Source organism: Hypanus sabinus, chromosome 15 (assembly GCF_030144855.1).
Source record: "Hypanus sabinus isolate sHypSab1 chromosome 15, sHypSab1.hap1, whole genome shotgun sequence".
Classification (NCBI taxonomy): Eukaryota; Metazoa; Chordata; class Chondrichthyes; order Myliobatiformes; family Dasyatidae; genus Hypanus; species Hypanus sabinus.
Window position 1 is genome coordinate 41459405 of NC_082720.1, and position 20275 is coordinate 41479679.

The following is a 20275-nucleotide window of genomic DNA, read 5'->3' on the forward strand; positions in this document are numbered from 1 at the left end:
ATTTGAGCTATGCTAGCCACACAATCAAGGGTATAGAGAGAGTAGAGCAGTGGGCTAAGTACATACCCCTAAGGTGCACTAGTGTTGGTCGTCAGCAAGGAGGAGATATTATCACCAATCCGCTCAGACTGTGGAATTCCAATTAGGAAGATGAGGATCCAATTGCAGAGGGAGGTACAGAGGCCCAGGTTCTGCAACTTCTCAATCAGATTTGTGGGAATGATGGTATTAAATGCAGAGATATAGTTGTTGAACAGCAATCCGACATAGGTGTTTGTATTGAATTGAATTGAATGAACATTATTGTCATTATAGATAGGTATAATGAAACTCTGTTTGGCTTCCTCACAGGCAATTAAACAAAGTGGTAGATAAAAACAAGACAGTAATAGAAAAACTGTATTAAATAGATAGATAGCAGAAAATAAGTTGCAGCAGCACCAGAATGTCACAGTAATGCACAAAGTGCCGTTAGTACAAGTATTTGAGTCCTTGTGTGTGCTCACAGTTTCAGTCATTGTTCTGTGGGAGTGGTGTGATGGAGGCCACAGCTCTGGGGTAGAAGCTGATTTGTTCTGGCTTTTAGTGTCCTGAACTTTTTGCTGAATGGCAGCGGGTCAAACAGGGAGTGTGGTGTCTCTGGTTATGCTGATTGCTTTCCTCCTGAGTCTGCTGGAATAGTTGGTGTCCAGTCCTGGGAGCCCCATCCTGACAATTCACTGGGCCGTCTTCACCATGCGAATGAGATAAGAAGTTGGAGGTGGGGGGTGAAATTATTGATGTAAATAGTCACTGGAGCATGGTGGGTACCACAACACTTCACAGTACCAGCAACCCAAATTCATTTTCCACTGTTGTCCATAAGGAATCTGTACGTTCTCCCCGTGACCAAGTGGTTTTTCTCTGGGTGCTCTGGTTTTCTCTCACAGTCCAAAAGATATACCAGTTGGTAGGTTAGTTGGTCATTGTAAATTGTCTTTTGATTAGGCTAGGGTTAAATCAGGTTGCTGGTTGGTGCGCTCCAACTCAATAAATAAAAATGCCTGAGATCTAGGAGAAAGTCTGTAAGGTAATCAAAGGGAAAATAAGTGATCAGTAGTCCCATCTATAGACCTGTGAATCAGAATATTGCAGAATAAATATGTAATGGACCTCAATCAATAAGCCAAGAAACTTTTTCCCTGTGCCTCTAAAATATTAACACTTAACCTGTTTTTATTCCTATTATAAAGTTTACAGGCTCAATTCTGTAGGCCATCAGCAATATCTGCATGGTGAGAAGGGACGTATTCATTCTCCCAATTCCTTTGCTTTCTACTGGCTTTAAAGCATGCCGAATTCCCAGTGTAAAGAAACACGTCTGAAGGCAGTTGTGGGTGGAGATGAAAGTTCAGAGGTTTACACAATAGTACCAAATAGTGACGTGGTATGAAATTCTATTGTGTTAGTTAATAATGTATGATTGTAGTGGGAGTGGTGATAAGGAAAGGCAAGGTCATGAAAATGGGTCCAACAGCTGCAGTCACAATAAACTTGAGAAATGCAAATAAAATGTGTCCTGAAATGGTTTCAATCCTTCCAAAAAATGTGTTTCTTTGACTCTGTCACTCCCATAGTAGATGTTATTCAATTCCCATTCAGTTACATCTATATTCATTTACCCTAACTCTTCTCTGAACTATGAGTTCAGCTCCCTTATCCCTACATCCGTTTAATGCACTCATATTTCATTTCCATTTTGCACTATATTAATTTAGCAACTTAAAAGAAAAGTTTCATTTTAAAAATCTGAAACTTTAGTTGATACCTTTGAAACAATGACAATATTTCTTGGGCATCGGCCAACTGATATGCAATACAATTTCAAAGCTGTTAATTTGCCAGCTGCTGTCATTAATTTTTTTTATGCAGGAAGTAATGCAACTGGAGAAGCAACTTGGAGGACAACTCTTAGATGAGCCGAAGATTCTTCACTTTAAAGACAGCTACCACAATTTACGACTCTCCATACACGACGTACAAAGGTCACTCTGGACCAGTAAGCTGCTGGACAGCTATCAGGTAAATCTAATTTGAAACATATCTGTAAGTTATTAAAAAAAGCAATTTTATTCCCAATACAGATAACAGAAAATCTGTTAATACTCTAAAGGCACTCAATGAAATACCACACAAAAGACTGACAGAAAAAGTATTGCGCAGAAGTAATAAATATTTTGTCAAACTCAATTGTACACATTGGCACGCCCCAGGGATCTGTAACAGGACATAGGCTTTTCACAACACTCATAAATGACTGAGATGAAAGGACAGAGAGTTGTGTATCTAGGTTGGGTGACTTGATAAATTCTGTGGATTGGAGCTCATGGAAAGGGGAATTGAAGAAGTGAGAGTTAACACTAGCAGGAGGGAGCTCATTTTCTGGAAATTTGAGAATAATTACTTCATGCGGGAAAAAAACAAGAGTATTTTCAAAATGTTGACAAGCTAGAAACTACGGATTGACAGAGTTATTAATTGGTATAAATTTAAAAATCACCAAAGTCTAGGATAATAAATTTACTTTAAATTTTGAAAATTTGGGAGATATGTGTAAGAAATAATTATGAAATCTATTGCAACATTTGTCTCATCTCCAGGGTCAGTAATGCAGAGGGTTCAATTTCAGCTTTAGCTGTAAGCATTTTATAACCCTAATGTGTTTAGTTCAAGGCATCATACAGAGAAAGAATATTTCAGTTTTGAAGGCCATACAGTGAAGGCAGACCAATATTTTGCCAATTATATTATTAATTAGGAGTTTGAAGAGATTTGGTATGTCAACAAAAACACTCAAAAACTTACATAGCAACACACACAGAATTCTGGTGGAACATAGCAGGCCAGGCAGCATCTATAGGGCGAAGCAATGTCGACGTTTCGGGCCGAGACCCTTCGTCTAGTCCTGATAGATGCTGCCTGGCCTGCTGTGTTCCACCAGCATTTTGTGTGTGTTGTTTGAATTTCCAGCATCTGCAGATTTCCTCATGTTTGCCAAAAACTTACATAGGTGTGCCGCGGAGAGCATTCTGATACGGGGTGGAGGTGCTTACTGCACATGACTGAAAGAAGCTGCAGAGGGTCCTAAATCTAGTTGGCTCCATCTTGGGTACTAGCCTACGAAGTACCCAGGACATATTTAAGGAGCGATGCCCTTTTCTCATTGTTACCATCAGGTAAGAGGTGCAGAAGCCTGAAGGCACACACTCAGTGATTCAGGAACAGCTTCTTCCCCCCCGCCTTCCAATTCCTAAAATGATATTGAACCCATGAAGACTACCTCACTTTTTAATATATACTATTTCTGTTTTTGCACAATTTTAATCTACTCAATATACATATAGTGCAACTGATCTATTTATTTATTTATTTATTTATTTTCTTCAATATTATGCATTACATTGGAGAGAGAGGGAGGAGGAAATTGGCAACTTAGGAAGATATAGTGGCATTTTAAATTTGAGGAACATGGGGGGGGAGTGGTGAAGAATCAAAAACATTGCATTATCAGAAATTTGGGTTAGATAATCAAACTGGAACTTATAGAAGTCAGTCTGTAAAATGTTAATAAATGTATCAAAAAAAGAGATTAATTCAGGTCACGCTGAAGCAAGGTGCAAGAGATATGTACAGACTGAGAGAGATAGCTTTTTAAAAAAACCTGGAGCTAAGAACTGAACTTGCCCGGAGTCTTGACAAATGTGTCATGGAAGTTCACAAATGGCTACAGATTAGAGGGAAAGGTGAACTGGGAGAGTAATTACATTTGTGAAAGGGCCTGCAGCAACAATATTAATCAGATAGATTCTGAAACTGTGCAATCTCCATCAGAGAAGGTGAAGGTCAGTGTCAATATGATGTCACAACATTTATTGAGTTTTGCTGTACTTAATGATACTGACAGCACCACCTGCAGGAATAATACAACGAAAGTGCTGTATCCTACAGTGTTTATAATCTAAGGTATACAAAACAATATTGGGGCAAATGAAATATCATTCAAGTGTGACTGATTATTGTAAGCCATTTTAAATTATTAGCTGTTCAAGTTATACAGTTATATCAAGTTAAATTTATAAATTAATTTAATCTAAGGAAGCTTATCATCACAAATTGAAGCTGAATTTTAGAGGTCTCAAATCAAATAATTTATTTGAGACTTAGGGAATGCTCCTAAGGCTGAACATGACTGTGTTTTTCATCTACCGATTGAAGTTCAAAGTAAATTTATTATCAAAGTATATCACCATATACAATGTAGAGATTCATTTTCTTGTGTTTATGCTCAGTAAATCTAAGAAACATAACAGAATCAATGAACGACTGTACCCAACAGGATGGACAAACAATTAATGTGCAAAAGACAAAAAATTGTTCCAATACAAATGGGGAATAAAAGAAATAATAAATAAATAAGATATAGATATCGAGAGCATGAAATGAAGAGTCCTTGAAAGTGAGTCCATAAATTGAGGGAACAGTTCAATGAAGGGGTGAGTAAAGTTATCCCCTCTGGTTTGAAGTCTGATGGCTGAGGGGTCATTCCTGAACCTGGCGGTGTGACCCCTAAGGCTTTTGTACCTTTATGCTGATGGCAGCATTGAGAAGAGAGCATGGTCTGGATGGCGGACATCCTCAATAATGGATGCTGTTTTCCTGTAACAGCTCTCCATGTAAACATGGTCAGTGTTGGAGAGGGCTTCACCTGTGATGGACTAGGCCTATCCACTGCATTTTGTTGGATTTTCTGTTCAAGGGCATTGGTGCTTCCAGACCAGACATGAAGCAGCCAGTCAATATACTCTCCACCACACTGTGGTGAACTATGTGCCTGTCGGGACACGCCCCTGCTGACTGCTCCTGTGGCTCCTCCCACAGGCCCCTGTATAAAGGAGACCTGCGGCCTGAAGATCGGCCTCAGTCTCCAGGACCTTGTATGATAGACACTCACTCCTGGTTCCTTCTTCCAGTCAATAAAAGCCGATATCTCGCCTACGTCTCAGTGTGAGTTATTGATGGTGCATCAATTTTATTGACTGGAAGTTTTAAAACATGGAACCCGTTTTGCGTCCGGACCGGTTGGATTTGGACCCTCAAGACCCTGACGCAGCTCTCGCTTTTGAACACTGGCTTGCATGCTTCCAATCGTACTTGGCGGAGCTTCGTGCGACTGAACCCGCCGTTATGCACAGAATCCTACTCTCGAGGGTCTCCTCCAAAGTTTACTTCTTTATCCGGGACCTGCCGACCTATGAAGGGGCACTGGACGCCCTCAAACGACAGTACCTGCGGCCGGTGAACACCGTCTACGCAAGACATCGCTTAGCTACCCGGCAACAGCGGCCTGGCGAATCGTGCGCTGAGTTTCTCCGAGCACTACAGACACTCGTCCGAGCTTGTGACTGCAAGATGCTCACGGCAGAACAGCATGCGGAGCTGCTGGTGCGAGACGCCTTTGTGACAGGACTGAGGTCAGTGTACATGCGCCAGCGGCTGCTGGAGAACTCGGATCTTACCTTAAGCTCGGCGATAGAGAAGGCCAACGCTCTAGAAGCTGCGCGGCATAACGCCGACGCTGTCCAGTCGCGCGATTCCCCGCCGGTTTCGTGGACGCCTCAGACCCCGCCGGCTCCCGGGAGCGAATTTGCCAACGCCGCCGCCAGTCGCGATTCCACGAGCTCCCCGACCCAGACCACGGCTGTGGCCCGTAAGAAACTCGTGCTTTGTTATTTCTGTGGCCAAAAGAAACATCCTCGACAATGCTGTCCAGCGCGAGAAGCAACCTGCTCCAGCTGCGGAAAGCGGGGCCACTTCGCCAAGGTCTGTAAGTCTCAACCTCGAGCGGAGTGCAGCGCTGCGGGTGAAACGTGGGGGCCGCCATCTTGCATGCCGGGATGTGGGCGGCCATCTTTGTCGACGTCAGCACGCCCCGCCCCCGATCCTCGGATGCTGACCGGGTACCCCGGATGTGAGCGGCCATCTTTGTCGGCGTCAGCATGCCCCGCCCCCGACCCTCCGATGCTGACCGGGTACCCCGACGGCGATCCAACTCTGGCCACTGTGACTCTCGACCAAAGCGCCCCACACCAGCTTGCAAGATCCATGATGGACATCCAGGTGGAGGGGCACTGGACTGGATGCCTGTTTGACACGGGCAGCACTGGGAGTTTTATTCACCCGGACACAGTGCAACGCTGCGGACTTGCAACGCGGCCGGTCAGTCGGAGGTTCCATTTGGCCTCTGGGTCGCAGTCCGCAGACATCCGGGCGGGTTGTGTAGCGACTTTGGTGGTGCAAGGCACAGAATATCGGGACTTTGAACTGCTGGTCATGCCTAATCTGTGTGCACCTGTGCTATTGGGGCTGGACTTCCAGAGCCATCTCGAAAGTGTGACTATGGTATACGACGGGCCCCTCCCACCACTCACTGTCAAGAATCCTCAGTTTTGTGGGACTTCTTCACATACCCCGCTACTGACTACACACACACACGGACACACACATCCCATCCAGAACCAGGCCAACAGCTGCGCTACCGACACTTGCAGCCTCTCCACTCTCAAGATCCCTCCCCCACCGCTGTTCGCCAACCTGACCCCCGACTGTAAACCTGTGGCAACCAAAAGCAGGAGGTACAGCGCGGGGGACCGGGCCTTCATTCAGTCGGAGGTGCAGCGGCTGCTCAGGGAGGGGTTCATTGAGCCGAGCACAAGCCCTTGGAGGGCCCAGGTGGTTGTTGTTCGGACTGGGCAGAAAAATAGGATGGTGGTGGACTATAGTCAAACCATCAATAGGTTTACGCAGCTTGACGCATACCCCCTACCCCGCATCGCGGATATGGTCAACCAGATTGCTCAGTATAAGGTGTACTCGACAATAGATCTGAAATCCGCTTATCACCAGCTCCCCATCTGCCCAGAGGACCACCCCTACACCGCCTTCGAGGCGGGCGGCCGGCTCTATCACTTCCTGCGCGTCCCTTTCGGTGTCACGAATGGTGTCTCTGTCTTCCAGAGGGAAATGGACCGGATGGTGGACCAGTACCAACTGCAGGCCACATTTCCCTATCTGGATAACATCACCATCTGTGGTCATGACAGGCCAGATCATGACGCCAACCTCCAACGGTTTCTCCAAGTGGCCGCAGCTCTGAACCTTACTTATAACAGGGACAAGTGTGTTTTTGGTACCACCCGCCTTGCTATACTTGGGTATGTCGTGGAAAACGGGGTTATTGGGCCTGATCCCGAACGTATGCGCCCCCTGTTAGAGCTCCCTCTTCACACCACTCTCAAGGCCCTCAGACGGTGCCTGGGGTTTTTTTCCTATTACGCCCAATGGGTCCCCCATTACGCAGACAAGGCTCGCCCCCTGGTCAAGTCTACCTCGTTTCCCCTCTCTGCTGAGGCCTGCGCGGCCTTCAACTGCATTAAAGCGGACATTGCCAAAGCTACGATGCATGCAGTGGACGAGACCGCTCCCTTCCAAGTGGAGTGTGATGCCTCCAATTTCGCTCTGGCTGCTACCCTTAATCAGGAAGGCAGACCAGTAGCATTCTTTTCTCGCACCCTCCAAGGCTCTGAAATTCGGCACTCCGCGGTGGAGAAAGAAGCCCAGGCCATAGTGGAGGCTGTTAGGCACTGGAGGCACTATCTTGCTGGCAAAAGATTCACTGTGCTGACCGACCAGCGCTCGGTTGCGTTCCTGTTCAGCAACCAACAGCGGGGCAAGATCAAAAATGATAAGATTTTGCGGTGGAGGATAGAACTCTCCACCTACACCTATGATATCCTGTACCGGCCTGGCAGACTCAATGAGCCCCCTGATGCCCTATCCCGGGGAACATGTGCTAGCACACAGCTCGACCAGCTGTACGCCCTTCATGCACAACTTTGCCATCCGGGGGTCACCCGATTTTACCATTTTGTGAAAGCTCGGAACCTGCCGTACTCCCTGGAGGACATCAGGACGATGACCAGGGACTGCCAAATTTGTGCCGAGTGCAAACCGCACTTCTACTGTCCTGACACGGCACAACTTGTCAAGGCCACCCGCCCTTTTGAACGCCTGAGTGTTGACTTTAAGGGCCCCCTTCCCTCCACTGACCGCAATGTCTATTTTCTCAGTGTTATTGACGAGTTCTCACGGTTCCCCTTTGCCATCCCCTGCCCCGACACCACTGCCACGTCCGTCATAAAAGCCCTGCGCCAGCTCTTCACTCTGTTCGGGGATCCCTGCTATATCCACAGTGATAGAGGGTCCTCCTTTATGAGTGAGGAGCTGCGCCAGTACATGCTAGCTAGGGGCATTGCTACCAGTCGGACCACGAGTTATAATCCCCGGGGTAATGGCCAGGTGGAGCGGGAGAATGCCACAGTGTGGAAGGCCACACTTTTAGCCCTTAAGTCCAAAGGGTTGCCGGTCTCTCGATGGCAGGAGGTCCTCCCTGAGGCACTGCACTCTATCCGCTCTCTGTTATGTACGTCCACCAATGCCACCCCTCACGAACGCCTATTCTCTTGATGCACCATCAATAACTCACACTGAGACGTAGGCGAGATATCGGCTTTTATTGACTGGAAGAAGGAACCAGGAGTGAGTGTCTATCATACAAGGTCCTGGAGACTGAGGCCGAGCGTCAGGCCGCAGGTCTCCTTTATACAGGGGCCTGTGGGAGGAGCCACAGGAGCAGTCAGCAGGGGCGTGTCCCGACAGGCACATAGTTCACCACATTCACCCCCCCTTCGTTTGAAAAAGTCCTCATGTAGCGAAGGTTCTTACAAGTCAAGCCGATCAGGCGGTCGAATCTGTCGCTGCGATCTACGTAGCACCGGCTGTGACCCCATAGGTGCCGGCAACATTGGCGATTGCACAGGGGACGGGGGTTGCGCGTGTTCTTGCCCACTAGGCGCCGGTGATCCCTCATGCATGTGCGAGGCGCCTGGTATAAACGCGTACGAAACGCCCGGTATACAAGTGTCGTGAGGAGTCTGTGTAGGGCCTGGTGCGTACGGTGTCACCTCTGGTGCAGGGTTCACAGTTACCGGAGAGCCTTCAGGGTAGTGGTCTGCTGCACCTGCGGGTGCCAGGTCGCGGATGGAGACCGTATCCTCCCGCCCATCAGGTAAGACCACGTAAGCATACTGGGGGTTCGCATGGAGAAGGTGAACCCTCTCCACCAGCGGGGAGTATTTATTGCTCCTCACATGTTTCCGGAGCAGCACTGGCCCCGGGGACGTCAGCCAAACTGGTAGGGTGGTCCCAGTGACAGACTTCCTGGGAAAAGAGAATAGGCGTTCGTGAGGGGTGGCATTGGTGGACGTACATAACAGAGAGCGGATAGAGTGCAGTGCCTCAGGGAGGACCTCCTGCCATCGAGAGACCGGCAACCCTTTGGACTTAAGGGCTAAAAGTGTGGCCTTCCACACTGTGGCATTCTCCCGCTCTACCTGGCCATTACCCCGGGGATTATAACTCGTGGTCCGACTGGTAGCAATGCCCCTAGCTAGCAAGTACTGGCGCAGCTCCTCACTCATAAAGGAGGACCCTCTATCACTGTGGATATAGCAGGGATACCCGAACAGAGTGAAGAGCTGGCGCAGGGCTTTTATGACGGACGTGGCAGTGGTGTCGGGGCAGGGGATGGCAAAGGGGAACCGTGAGAACTCGTCAATAACACTGAGAAAATAGACATTGCGGTCAGTGGAGGGAAGGGGGCCCTTAAAGTCAACACTCAGGCGTTCAAAAGGGCGGGTGGCCTTGACAAGTTGTGCCGTGTCAGGACAGTAGAAGTGCGGTTTGCACTCGGCACAAATTTGGCAGTCCCTGGTCATCGTCCTGATGTCCTCCAGGGAGTACGGCAGGTTCCGAGCTTTCACAAAATGGTAAAATCGGGTGACCCCCGGATGGCAAAGTTGTGCATGAAGGGCGTACAGCTGGTCGAGCTGTGTGCTAGCACATGTTCCCCGGGATAGGGCATCAGGGGGCTCATTGAGTCTGCCAGGCCGGTACAGGATATCATAGGTGTAGGTGGAGAGTTCTATCCTCCACCGCAAAATCTTATCATTTTTGATCTTGCCCCGCTGTTGGTTGCTGAACAGGAACGCAACCGAGCGCTGGTCGGTCAGCACAGTGAATCTTTTGCCAGCAAGATAGTGCCTCCAGTGCCTAACAGCCTCCACTATGGCCTGGGCTTCTTTCTCCACCGCGGAGTGCCGAATTTCAGAGCCTTGGAGGGTGCGAGAAAAGAATGCTACTGGTCTGCCTTCCTGATTAAGGGTAGCAGCCAGAGCGAAATCGGAGGCATCACACTCCACTTGGAAGGGAGCGGTCTCGTCCACTGCATGCATCGTAGCTTTGGCAATGTCCGCTTTAATGCAGTTGAAGGCCGCGCAGGCCTCAGCAGAGAGGGGAAACGAGGTAGACTTGACCAGGGGGCGAGCCTTGTCTGCGTAATGGGGGACCCATTGGGCGTAATAGGAAAAAAACCCCAGGCACCGTCTGAGGGCCTTGAGAGTGGTGTGAAGAGGGAGCTCTAACAGGGGGCGCATACGTTCGGGATCAGGCCCAATAACCCCGTTTTCCACGACATACCCAAGTATAGCAAGGCGGGTGGTACCAAAAACACACTTGTCCCTGTTATAAGTAAGGTTCAGAGCTGCGGCCACTTGGAGAAACCGTTGGAGGTTGGCGTCGTGATCTGGCCTGTCATGACCACAGATGGTGATGTTATCCAGATAGGGAAATGTGGCCTGCAGTTGGTACTGGTCCACCATCCGGTCCATTTCCCTCTGGAAGACAGAGACACCATTCGTGACACCGAAAGGGACGCGCAGGAAGTGATAGAGCCGGCCGCCCGCCTCGAAGGCGGTGTAGGGGCGGTCCTCTGGGCAGATGGGGAGCTGGTGATAAGCGGATTTCAGATCTATGGTCGAGTACACCTTATACTGAGCAATCTGGTTGACCATATCCGCGATGCGGGGTAGGGGGTATGCGTCAAGCTGCGTAAACCTATTGATGGTTTGACTATAGTCCACCACCATCCTATTTTTCTGCCCAGTCCGAACAACAACCACCTGGGCCCTCCAAGGGCTTGTGCTCGGCTCAATGATCCCCTCCCTGAGCAGCCGCTGCACCTCCGACCGAATGAAGGCCCGGTCCCCCGCGCTGTACCTCCTGCTTTTGGTTGCCACAGGTTTACAGTCGGGGGTCAGGTTGGCGAACAGCGGTGGGGAAGGGATCTTGAGAGTGGAGAGGCTGCAAGTGTCGGTAGCGCAGCTGTTGGCCTGGTTCTGGATGGGATGTGTGTGTCCGTGTGTGTGTGTGGTCAGTAGCGGGGTATGTGAAGAAGTCCCACAAAACTGAGGATTCTTGACAGTGAGTGGTGGGAGGGGCCCGTCGTATACCATAGTCACACTTTCGAGATGGCTCTGGAAGTCCAGCCCCAATAGCACAGGTGCACACAGATTAGGCATGACCAGCAGTTCAAAGTCCTGATATACTGTGCCTTGCACCACCAAAGTCGCTACACAACCCGCCCGGATGTCTGCGGACTGCGACCCAGAGGCCAAATGGAACCTCCGACTGACCGGCCGCGTTGCAAGTCCGCAGCGTTGCACTGTGTCCGGGTGAATAAAACTCCCAGTGCTGCCCGTGTCAAACAGGCATCCAGTCCAATGCCCCTCCACCTGGATGTCCATCATGGACCTTGCAAGCTGGTGTGGGGCGCTTTGGTCGAGAGTCACAGTGGCCAGAGTTGGATCGCCGTCGGGGTACCCGGTCAGCATCGGAGGGTCGGGGGCGGGGCATGCTGACGCCGACAAAGATGGCCGCTCACATCCGGGGTACCCGGTCAGCATCCGAGGGTCGGGGGCGGGGCGTGCTGACGTCGACAAAGATGGCCGCCCACATCCCGGCATGCAAGATGGCGGCCCCCACGTTTCACCCGCAGCGCTGCACTCCGCTCGAGGTTGAGACTTACAGACCTTGGCGAAGTGGCCCCGCTTTCAGCAGCTGGAGCAGGTCGCTTCTCGCGCTGGACAGCGTTGTCGAGGATGTTTCTTTTGGCCACAGAAATAACAAGGCCCGAGTTTCTTACGGGCCACAGCCGTGGTCTGGGTCGGGGAGCTCGTGGAATGGCGACTGGCGGCGGCGTTGGCGAATTCGCTCCCGGGAGCCGGCGGTGGCGGGGTCTGAGGCGTCCACGAAACCGGCGGGGAATCGCGCGACTGGACAGCGTCGGCGTTATGCCGCGCAGCTTCTAGAGCGTTGGCCTTCTCTATCGCCGAGCTTAAGGTAAGATCCGAGTTCTCCAGCAGCCGCTGGCGCATGTACACTGACCTCAGTCCCGTCACAAAGGCGTCTCGCACCAGCAGCTCCGCATGCTGTTCTGCCGTGAGCGTCTTGCAGTCACAAGCTCGGACGAGTGTCTGTAGTGCTCGGAGAAACTCAGCGCACGATTCGCCAGGCCGCTGTTGCCGGGTAGCTAAGCGATGTCTTGCGTAGACGGTGTTCACCGGCCGCAGGTACTGTCGTTTGAGGGCGTCCAGTGCCCCTTCGTAGGTCGGCAGGTCCCGGATAAAGGAGTAAACTTTGGAGGAGACCCTCGAGAGTAGGATTCTGTGCATAACGGCGGGTTCAGTCGCACGAAGCTCCGCCAAGTACGATTGGAAGCATGCAAGCCAGTGTTCAAAAGCGAGAGCTGCGTCAGGGTCTTGAGGGTCCAAATCCAACCGGTCCGGACGCAAAACGGGTTCCATGTTTTAAAACTTCCAGTCAATAAAATTGATGCACCATCAATAACTCACACTGAGACGTAGGCGAGATATCGGCTTTTATTGACTGGAAGAAGGAACCAGGAGTGAGTGTCTATCATACAAGGTCCTGGAGACTGAGGCCGAGCGTCAGGCCGCAGGTCTCCTTTATACAGGGGCCTGTGGGAGGAGCCACAGGAGCAGTCAGCAGGGGCGTGTCCCGACAGGCACATAGTTCACCACATCTCTTTTCCCAGGAAGTCTGTCACTGGGACCACCCTACCAGTTTGGCTGACGTCCCCGGGGCCAGTGCTGCTCCGGAAACATGTGAGGAGCAATAAATACTCCCCGCTGGTGGAGAGGGTTCACCTTCTCCATGCGAACCCTCAGTATGCTTACGTGGTCTTACCTGATGGGCGGGAGGACACGGTCTCCATCCGCGACCTGGCACCCGCAGGTGCAGCAGACCACTACCCTGAAGGCTCTCCGGTAACTGTGAACCCTGCACCAGAGGTTACACCGTACTCACCAGGCCCTACACAGACTCCTCACGACACTTGTATACCGGGCGTTTCGTACGCATTTATACCAGGCGCCTCGCACATGCATGAGGAATCACCGGCGCCTAGTGGGCAAGAACACGCGCAACCCCCGTCCCCTGTGCAATCGCCAATGTTGCCGGCACCTATGCGGTCACAGCCGGTGCTACGTAGATCGCAGCGACAGATTCGACCGCCTGATCGGCTTGACTTGTAAGAACCTTCGCTACATGAGGACTTTTTCAAACGAAGGGGGGGTGAATGTGGTGAACTATGTGCCTGTCGGGACACGCCCCTGCTGACTGCTCCTGTGGCTCCTCCCACAGGCCCCTGTATAAAGGAGACCTGCGGCCTGAAGATCGGCCTCAGTCTCCAGGACCTTGTATGATAGACACTCACTCCTGGTTCCTTCTTCCAGTCAATAAAAGCCGATATCTCGCCTACGTCTCAGTGTGAGTTATTGATGGTGCATCACACACATCTATTGAAGTTAAAGTTATAGATGTCATGTCAGATCTTCACAAAATTCAAAGGAAGTAGAAGTGCTGCTGTGCTTTCTTCATAATTGTACTTGTGTGCAAAGCCAAGGACAGATCCTCTGAAATAATAACACCAAGGGATCTATAGTTGCTGATTCTCTCAACCTCTGATCCCCTATGAGGACTGGCTCATGGACCTGTGGTTTCCTCCTCCTGAACTCAATAATCAGCTCCTTGGTCTTGCTGATATTGAGTGAGAAGTTGTTGTTATGGCAATACTCAGATTTTCAATCTTCCTTCTACTGTATATACTGATTCATATTTGGCCAGTGACAGTGGTGTCGCCAGCAAATTTAAATGTGGTATTGGAGCTGTGCTTAGTCTCACAGTCTAATTATAAAGTGAGTCGAACAGAGGGCTAAGCACACAGCCTTGTGGCACACCTATGCTGATGGAGATTGTGGAGGAGATGCTGTTGCCAACCTGAACTGACTGAGGTCTGCAAATGAGGAAATCAAATATCCAATTGCACAAGGCAGTATTGATGCTAAGCTCTTGAAGCTTATTGACTAGTTTTGATGCAGTGATAGTATTGAATGCCAAGCTGTAGTCAATAAAGAGCAACTTGTTATATGTATTTTTGCTGTTCAGCTATTCCAGAGTTGAGTGAAGATCCAGTGAAATGGCATCTGTTGTGGACCTGGTGCTCAGGTAGGCAAATTGCAGCAGATCCATGTTGCTCCTCAGGCAGGATTTGATATGTTTCATTACCAACCTTTCAAGGCACTTCATCACAGTGAATGTAGGTGCTGCTGGACGATAGTCCTGAGGTGGGTTACCACGTTGTTCTTAGGAACTGGTATAGTTGAAGCCTGCTTGAAGTAGGTGGGTACCTCAGACTGCCAAGGCAAGAGGCGAGTGACATCAGCACAGGTCTTTAGTTCTCAACCAAGCATCCCACCTGGCCTGCTGCTTTCTGTGGGTTCACCCTCCTGAACAATGCTCTCGCAAGGTCATTGGGGGCCGTAAGAGTTTTTTTGTAAGCAGCCCACAGCAGATACCATTGTTCACCAGCGCATCTTGGATTTATGGTTAGTTGAATCAGTACAGATACCCTGGTAATTATTCCTAATTGCCTCTGAAGAGGTGAATAAACCAGCCTCCTTGAATCACTGCAGTCCTCCAGTGAAGCTGTTCTTGCTGTGGTATAAAATAGTGAGAGCCACTTTCTTCATACCAGGACAAATATTTTGCAGAAAAGATTTACATATCTAGGAATGGACGACACAGAGATCTATTGGTCTTTTCCCTTCAAGCAGGTGGAGGTTATTAGTTTTGGAGAATGTGTGAAGAACCTTTGATAGTTTGCATTTTTTTATTGGGTTTGTTCACTGGTTGCATTCTTTTATTCTTGCATAATCCCTTGGCATCAAGAGTACTGTGCATACACTCCATGTTTGTGGGTCTCTGATGGCCAGTGTGGGAGCAGATGAGGCAGGCGGTAGGTAGCTTGTGAAGTGGTCCTCTCCCTCAACAGCTCACATAGAGCTTCCACATGCTCACTTCCATCCTGAATGCTGGTTATCCACTTTGAGCAATCATGCATCAGAGGTTCCCAGGAGCTGCTGGGGGTGTTGCAATTCTTCAGAGGCTTTGAACCCATTCCTGAACTTTGTTAAAGTCCTTCTACAGCTGAATTTGGATGCATGTGTTTATCTTTGGGACTCTGGAGTTAAACCTGCAAAACTGACTGAGGGCAACTAGAAACTTGATGCTGGCTATTCAGCCTGAGAGAATGTTGTTACTAAAAACACAAAATGCTGACAGAACTCAGCAGGCCAGACAGCATCTATGGGAGGAGGTAGTGACGTTTCGGGGTGAAACCCTTCATCAGGAGTGAAGTAACATGGGATGGTGGAGAAGGGATAAGAAGTGAGGGGAGGGATGAAGTAGAGAGCTGGGAAGTGATAGGCTGGAGGGAAATGGGCTAGGGGAAGGTGGAGAATTATGGGAAATAAAGGAGAAAGAAAGGTAGGGCTGGGGGGAGATTATAGTGAAGGGGGAAAAAGAGAGTGAAAGAGAACCAGACTAAAATAATAGATAGTGATGGGGGTAAGGGGGGGCAGGGGTATCAATGGAGGTCTGTGAGTTGGATGTTCATGCCGGCAGGTAGGAGGCTACCTAGGCGGGAGATAAGGTATTGCTCCATCGACCTACGTGTGGCCTCATCTTGACGGTAGAGGAGGCCATGGACAGACATGTCGGAGTGGGAGTGGTCTGTGGAATTGAAGTTTGTGGCCACAGGGAGATCCCGCCACTGCTGGAGGACTGAGCACCGGTGTTCGGTGAAACGGTCTCCCAGTCTGCGGCGGGTCTCCCCAATGTATAAATGGCCACATCGGGAGCACCAGATACAGTATATCACCCCAGTTGACTCGCAGGTGAAGTGGTGCCTCACCTGAAAGGACTGTCTGGGGCCTGGGATGGTGGTGAGGGAAGAAGTGTGGGGACAGGTGTAGCACTTCTTCTGATTGCAGGGATGAGTGCCCGGAGGGAGGTCAGTGGGGAGGGATGGGGGGGATGAATGGACAAGGGAGTCGCGTAGGGAGCGATCCCTGCGGAAAGCCGAGAGTGGGGGTGGGGAGGAATGTTGTTACTAGTTGGTTTGTCTTTCTGGTGAATTTAGAGAATATAGTGCTGGCAGTAATTCTGCACTGCATTGACATGCCTGCACAAAAGCAAAAAGGACAAAAGGGATTTCTGGTGCTCAGTAGGCTAGGAGCTTTGTTCTGGGTCTTAATCTACAAATACTTATTTCTCATTTAGACAATGGTTATGCTTTTGCACTAAAGTGATTGGTGAATTTACTCATCGATATGTCTAACAGGTCATCTCTGAGATATGAGAAATGATCCACAATTTCCAGGGTCTTATTGTGAATCTTTCTTGTTGGAGGGTACCATGGTACAGCAGAGCAGCTGGTAGAGGGTTTGTGTCTTGCACATGTTGAATATCGTGGGCATTCACTTGTATGTTTCTGTGAACAAGTTGACAATATCTTGGAGCTCATTGTCCATAGTGTGCCTACTGTTGAGGCTTCGCTGTCCTTGATTTTGAAATATGATTGTTAGAGGTTTCTCATTAGTTCTAAAGACTGAAAAAATGTTGGTACAGCCTTTTTTTTATGCCAATCTTCACTGGGATTGATCTTATTATGGATCCATTGTTAGTAACGTGGTCTACATTCCTTTGTGGACCAAACAGAACTAAAGATTTTGTGCGAGGCTGAATCTGTGGAGCATATTTCTCACCCCTTCCCTATTGATGGAGTCAAAATCTTAGTGAATTTGAAGAAGGCACATATTGTGGCAGGTGCTACTTCATGAACTTTGCTTGGAGTTGTCACACGGTGAAGATCGTGATTGTCATGTCTCTAGATTAAATGGAATCCACACTGATTTTGAGAATAACTGAGCAGGAACTTGGCAATGATCTTCCCCATGATAAATGGCAGAGAAGCACTAAAGTAGTCACCAAAATTGCACTTGTCCCTTTTCTTGAGCATGGTCACAACTATGGCAACCCTGAGGTCCCTTCATATCCTTTCCAAGATGTGCAGAATGAGACTATGGCGAAGAGTCTAAAGCTCTTCTCCTTTGAGTTTTAGGATTTCTATGCAGATACTGTATGCTTTTGTTATTTTTGAGTTCTTTATGTTCTGCACATCAGAGTTGTTTTGCTTTTAGTCATTGTACTTATTGCTTTGCAAACCCCAGTAGGTTCCAATAGGTCTCCTAGATGGATCCAGTGGTAAGTACCAAAAGTATAGTTGGAACTGACAATTAGAAGGAACAATAGTCAAAATTATGGACAGTGTGTGGAGGATTACAACTAACCATTTGCACTTTGCACTCAATGGGACAACCAATCCACTGCATAGCATTTATGACTCTATGTACACATCCTGATTAATTGTAATTTTTTTCATGAATTATTGTTTCTTTCTAATTTAGTTCATCCTAAGGAATAATACCTAACTTACTTAATTTCCTAGGAAATTCCATTTTATCACATTTGGAATGGCTGTCAAAGAAATCTGCACTGTACCTTCACTCTGGAACGGTACAATCTGTCCACAACTGAACTCAATGGTAAAATTTGGGTTTGGCAAGTAGAAGGAGAAGGACAAAGTTTTGACATTCATTTCAACTTTGCCAAGGTAAGACAGACCTGATAATTTTCAGATTTATGAGGGGATACAATTGTATAGCTAAAAATATGTTGGATTTAGTACAAGATCTAGTATGAAAATGAGAAATATGAGATAACAATAACCAATGAGGAGATTCAGACAGTGTATATGGTGAGGGTGACTGTTTATGTTTTGGGATCATCTTAAACACAAAAATCTGCAGATGCTGGAAATCTAAAGCAACACGTACAAACTGCTGCAAGGCAAATCAGGCAGCGTCTATGGAAATTAAATAAGTAGTTGGCGTTTTGGCCCGAGACCCCTCTTCAGGACTGGAAATGGGGTGTGACGGGAGATGCCAGAATAAAAAAGGTGTAGGTAGTTGTTTCTTCTGTTTAATTTCTGATGAAAATAAATAAATTTCAAAGTTAAAAGAGGAGGGGAAGAAAAGAAAAGTTTATTAAAGAAGGATGCAGATACTAAATAGCAAAGGTGTAGACGGAAGAACAATTGATGAGTTAAGAGTAAATGAAAAAAGTCATTATTGTTATGTGTAATTGCTGAAACTAGCATTGAGTATGTGGCTGATTTCAGGATGAGGTGCACTCACTGGCGTTTGTGTTGAGGTCAATAAGAACAATGTAGGAGAGTGAGAACTGAGGTATCAGAATGGAGGAGGGAGCAGAGTTCAAGTGACAGATCTTATTCTTTTATATTGTTTTCTGGGCTTAATTTTATGTTTTCTACATGATATGGAGTCATACAGCAAAGGTGTGAGCATTTGACCATCATATCTACACCGGCCTGTGGGCACATTCCTCAGCAATCAGGTGATTCAAGAGCTCATCTAGACAATGCTGTTTTGACCACTTCTCCTGTTTATGCATTCCAGGCACTTGGCACCCTCTGGTTGAACTTGGCACCCTCTGGATCCTTCTCAGATCCCCTCTGAATTTCTAACCTCTTATCCTAAATATATGTCCTCTGGTTTTAGTCATTTCTGATAGGAGGAAAAGTCTCCTACAGACTACTTTAACTGTATTGAGATTAATCACACATACTACAATTTTATCTCCTCCTAACCTCCTCAGCCCCATGATAAATAGATCTAGGCTCTTTTGCCTCTCCTCAAAACACTCCATGCCAGGCAGCATCCTAATACATCTTTTCTTCAGACTCACCAGCACAACCACATCTTCCCAATGGAATACTAACCAGAACTTCATGCTGTACCTGAGATGAGGTTTGACCAATGTTTTATAAAATTGGAACATAACCTCCCTTTTCTTGTATTCAAAACCTTGCCAAATGAAGGCCTGGGCCTGATGTGCCCTTTGAACCATATGCCTTGTCTAAATATAATACAGTAACTAACAACAGATACCTGGTTTGGTAGATAGGCATGTTTTAGTACTAAGTGGAACACAATGAATATGCCATCATTACGTACATGCCTGATGCATAACACTCAATATGAATATAAGATTAATCCATGATGAGCAATGCCTGATTAAGTTTTCAGGAGAAGATTTAATGCAGAAACAAACGGAATCATGTTCAATTAAAGAATAAAGGAATTTCATTTGCAGGGGCCATTTTCAAAAAAATTACTGAAAACTAACTACTAAAATGATACAATCATCATGTATGGGATGGGGGAACAATCAGAAAAGCAATTGGATTAATACAAAATATCTATATTTTAGTAAATGGCAAACCATAAACATTTTAATGCACATGACAAGCATCAGTATCAAATCCTCAGATCTGTATCAGAACAGATTGTATGTAAAAACTTGGAGGCTCAACTTATCAGCTTAAAACACTTTTTCACAAAGGATGTTAAATAATTTCCTTAGTTAAAGCAAACCTCTAACATATTTAAGATGAGCCCATCAGAACTTTTGCACCTACAAAAGACTTCATTACTTGAATACAGTATAGGTATCTGCCTTTGGGAGAGGCCAGAATGTATTCCCTCACAATGTAGGCTGATACTTATCCTTAGAGTTTTCGAAATTTCATTCATGAGGGAGCTGAGAATGTTCAAAACTTCTCAGCTTCTTTGAAATTGCAGCCAACAGTCCCATGATTGGACCCTGAGGTGATTTCCTTCAACTTGTTGGAAGGTTGGTAGACATTTTTCACTGAGCTGAGACCCTATTCTGCGAACCTAAAGGTATCCCAGTCTGGGGCTTGCATCCCCAACTCCATCCTTCCAATATAGTGCAAACAGCTTTGCCCCCAAGCTAGTCTCTAGAAAACAGGGCTGAG

General features: G+C 47.8%; 1 protein-coding gene across 1 annotated transcript in view; it reads left to right on the top strand.

Moving 5' to 3' along the window:
• Positions 1 to 20275, top strand: part of LOC132405448 (netrin receptor UNC5A-like) — a 580373-nt gene that overhangs the window by 545436 nt on the left and 14662 nt on the right. The window contains exons 12-13 of the mRNA XM_059990261.1: positions 1912 to 2061; positions 17864 to 18028. Coding sequence (XP_059846244.1) covers positions 1912 to 2061; positions 17864 to 18028 — 315 coding nt within the window. The remainder of the gene's footprint in view (positions 1 to 1911; positions 2062 to 17863; positions 18029 to 20275) is intronic.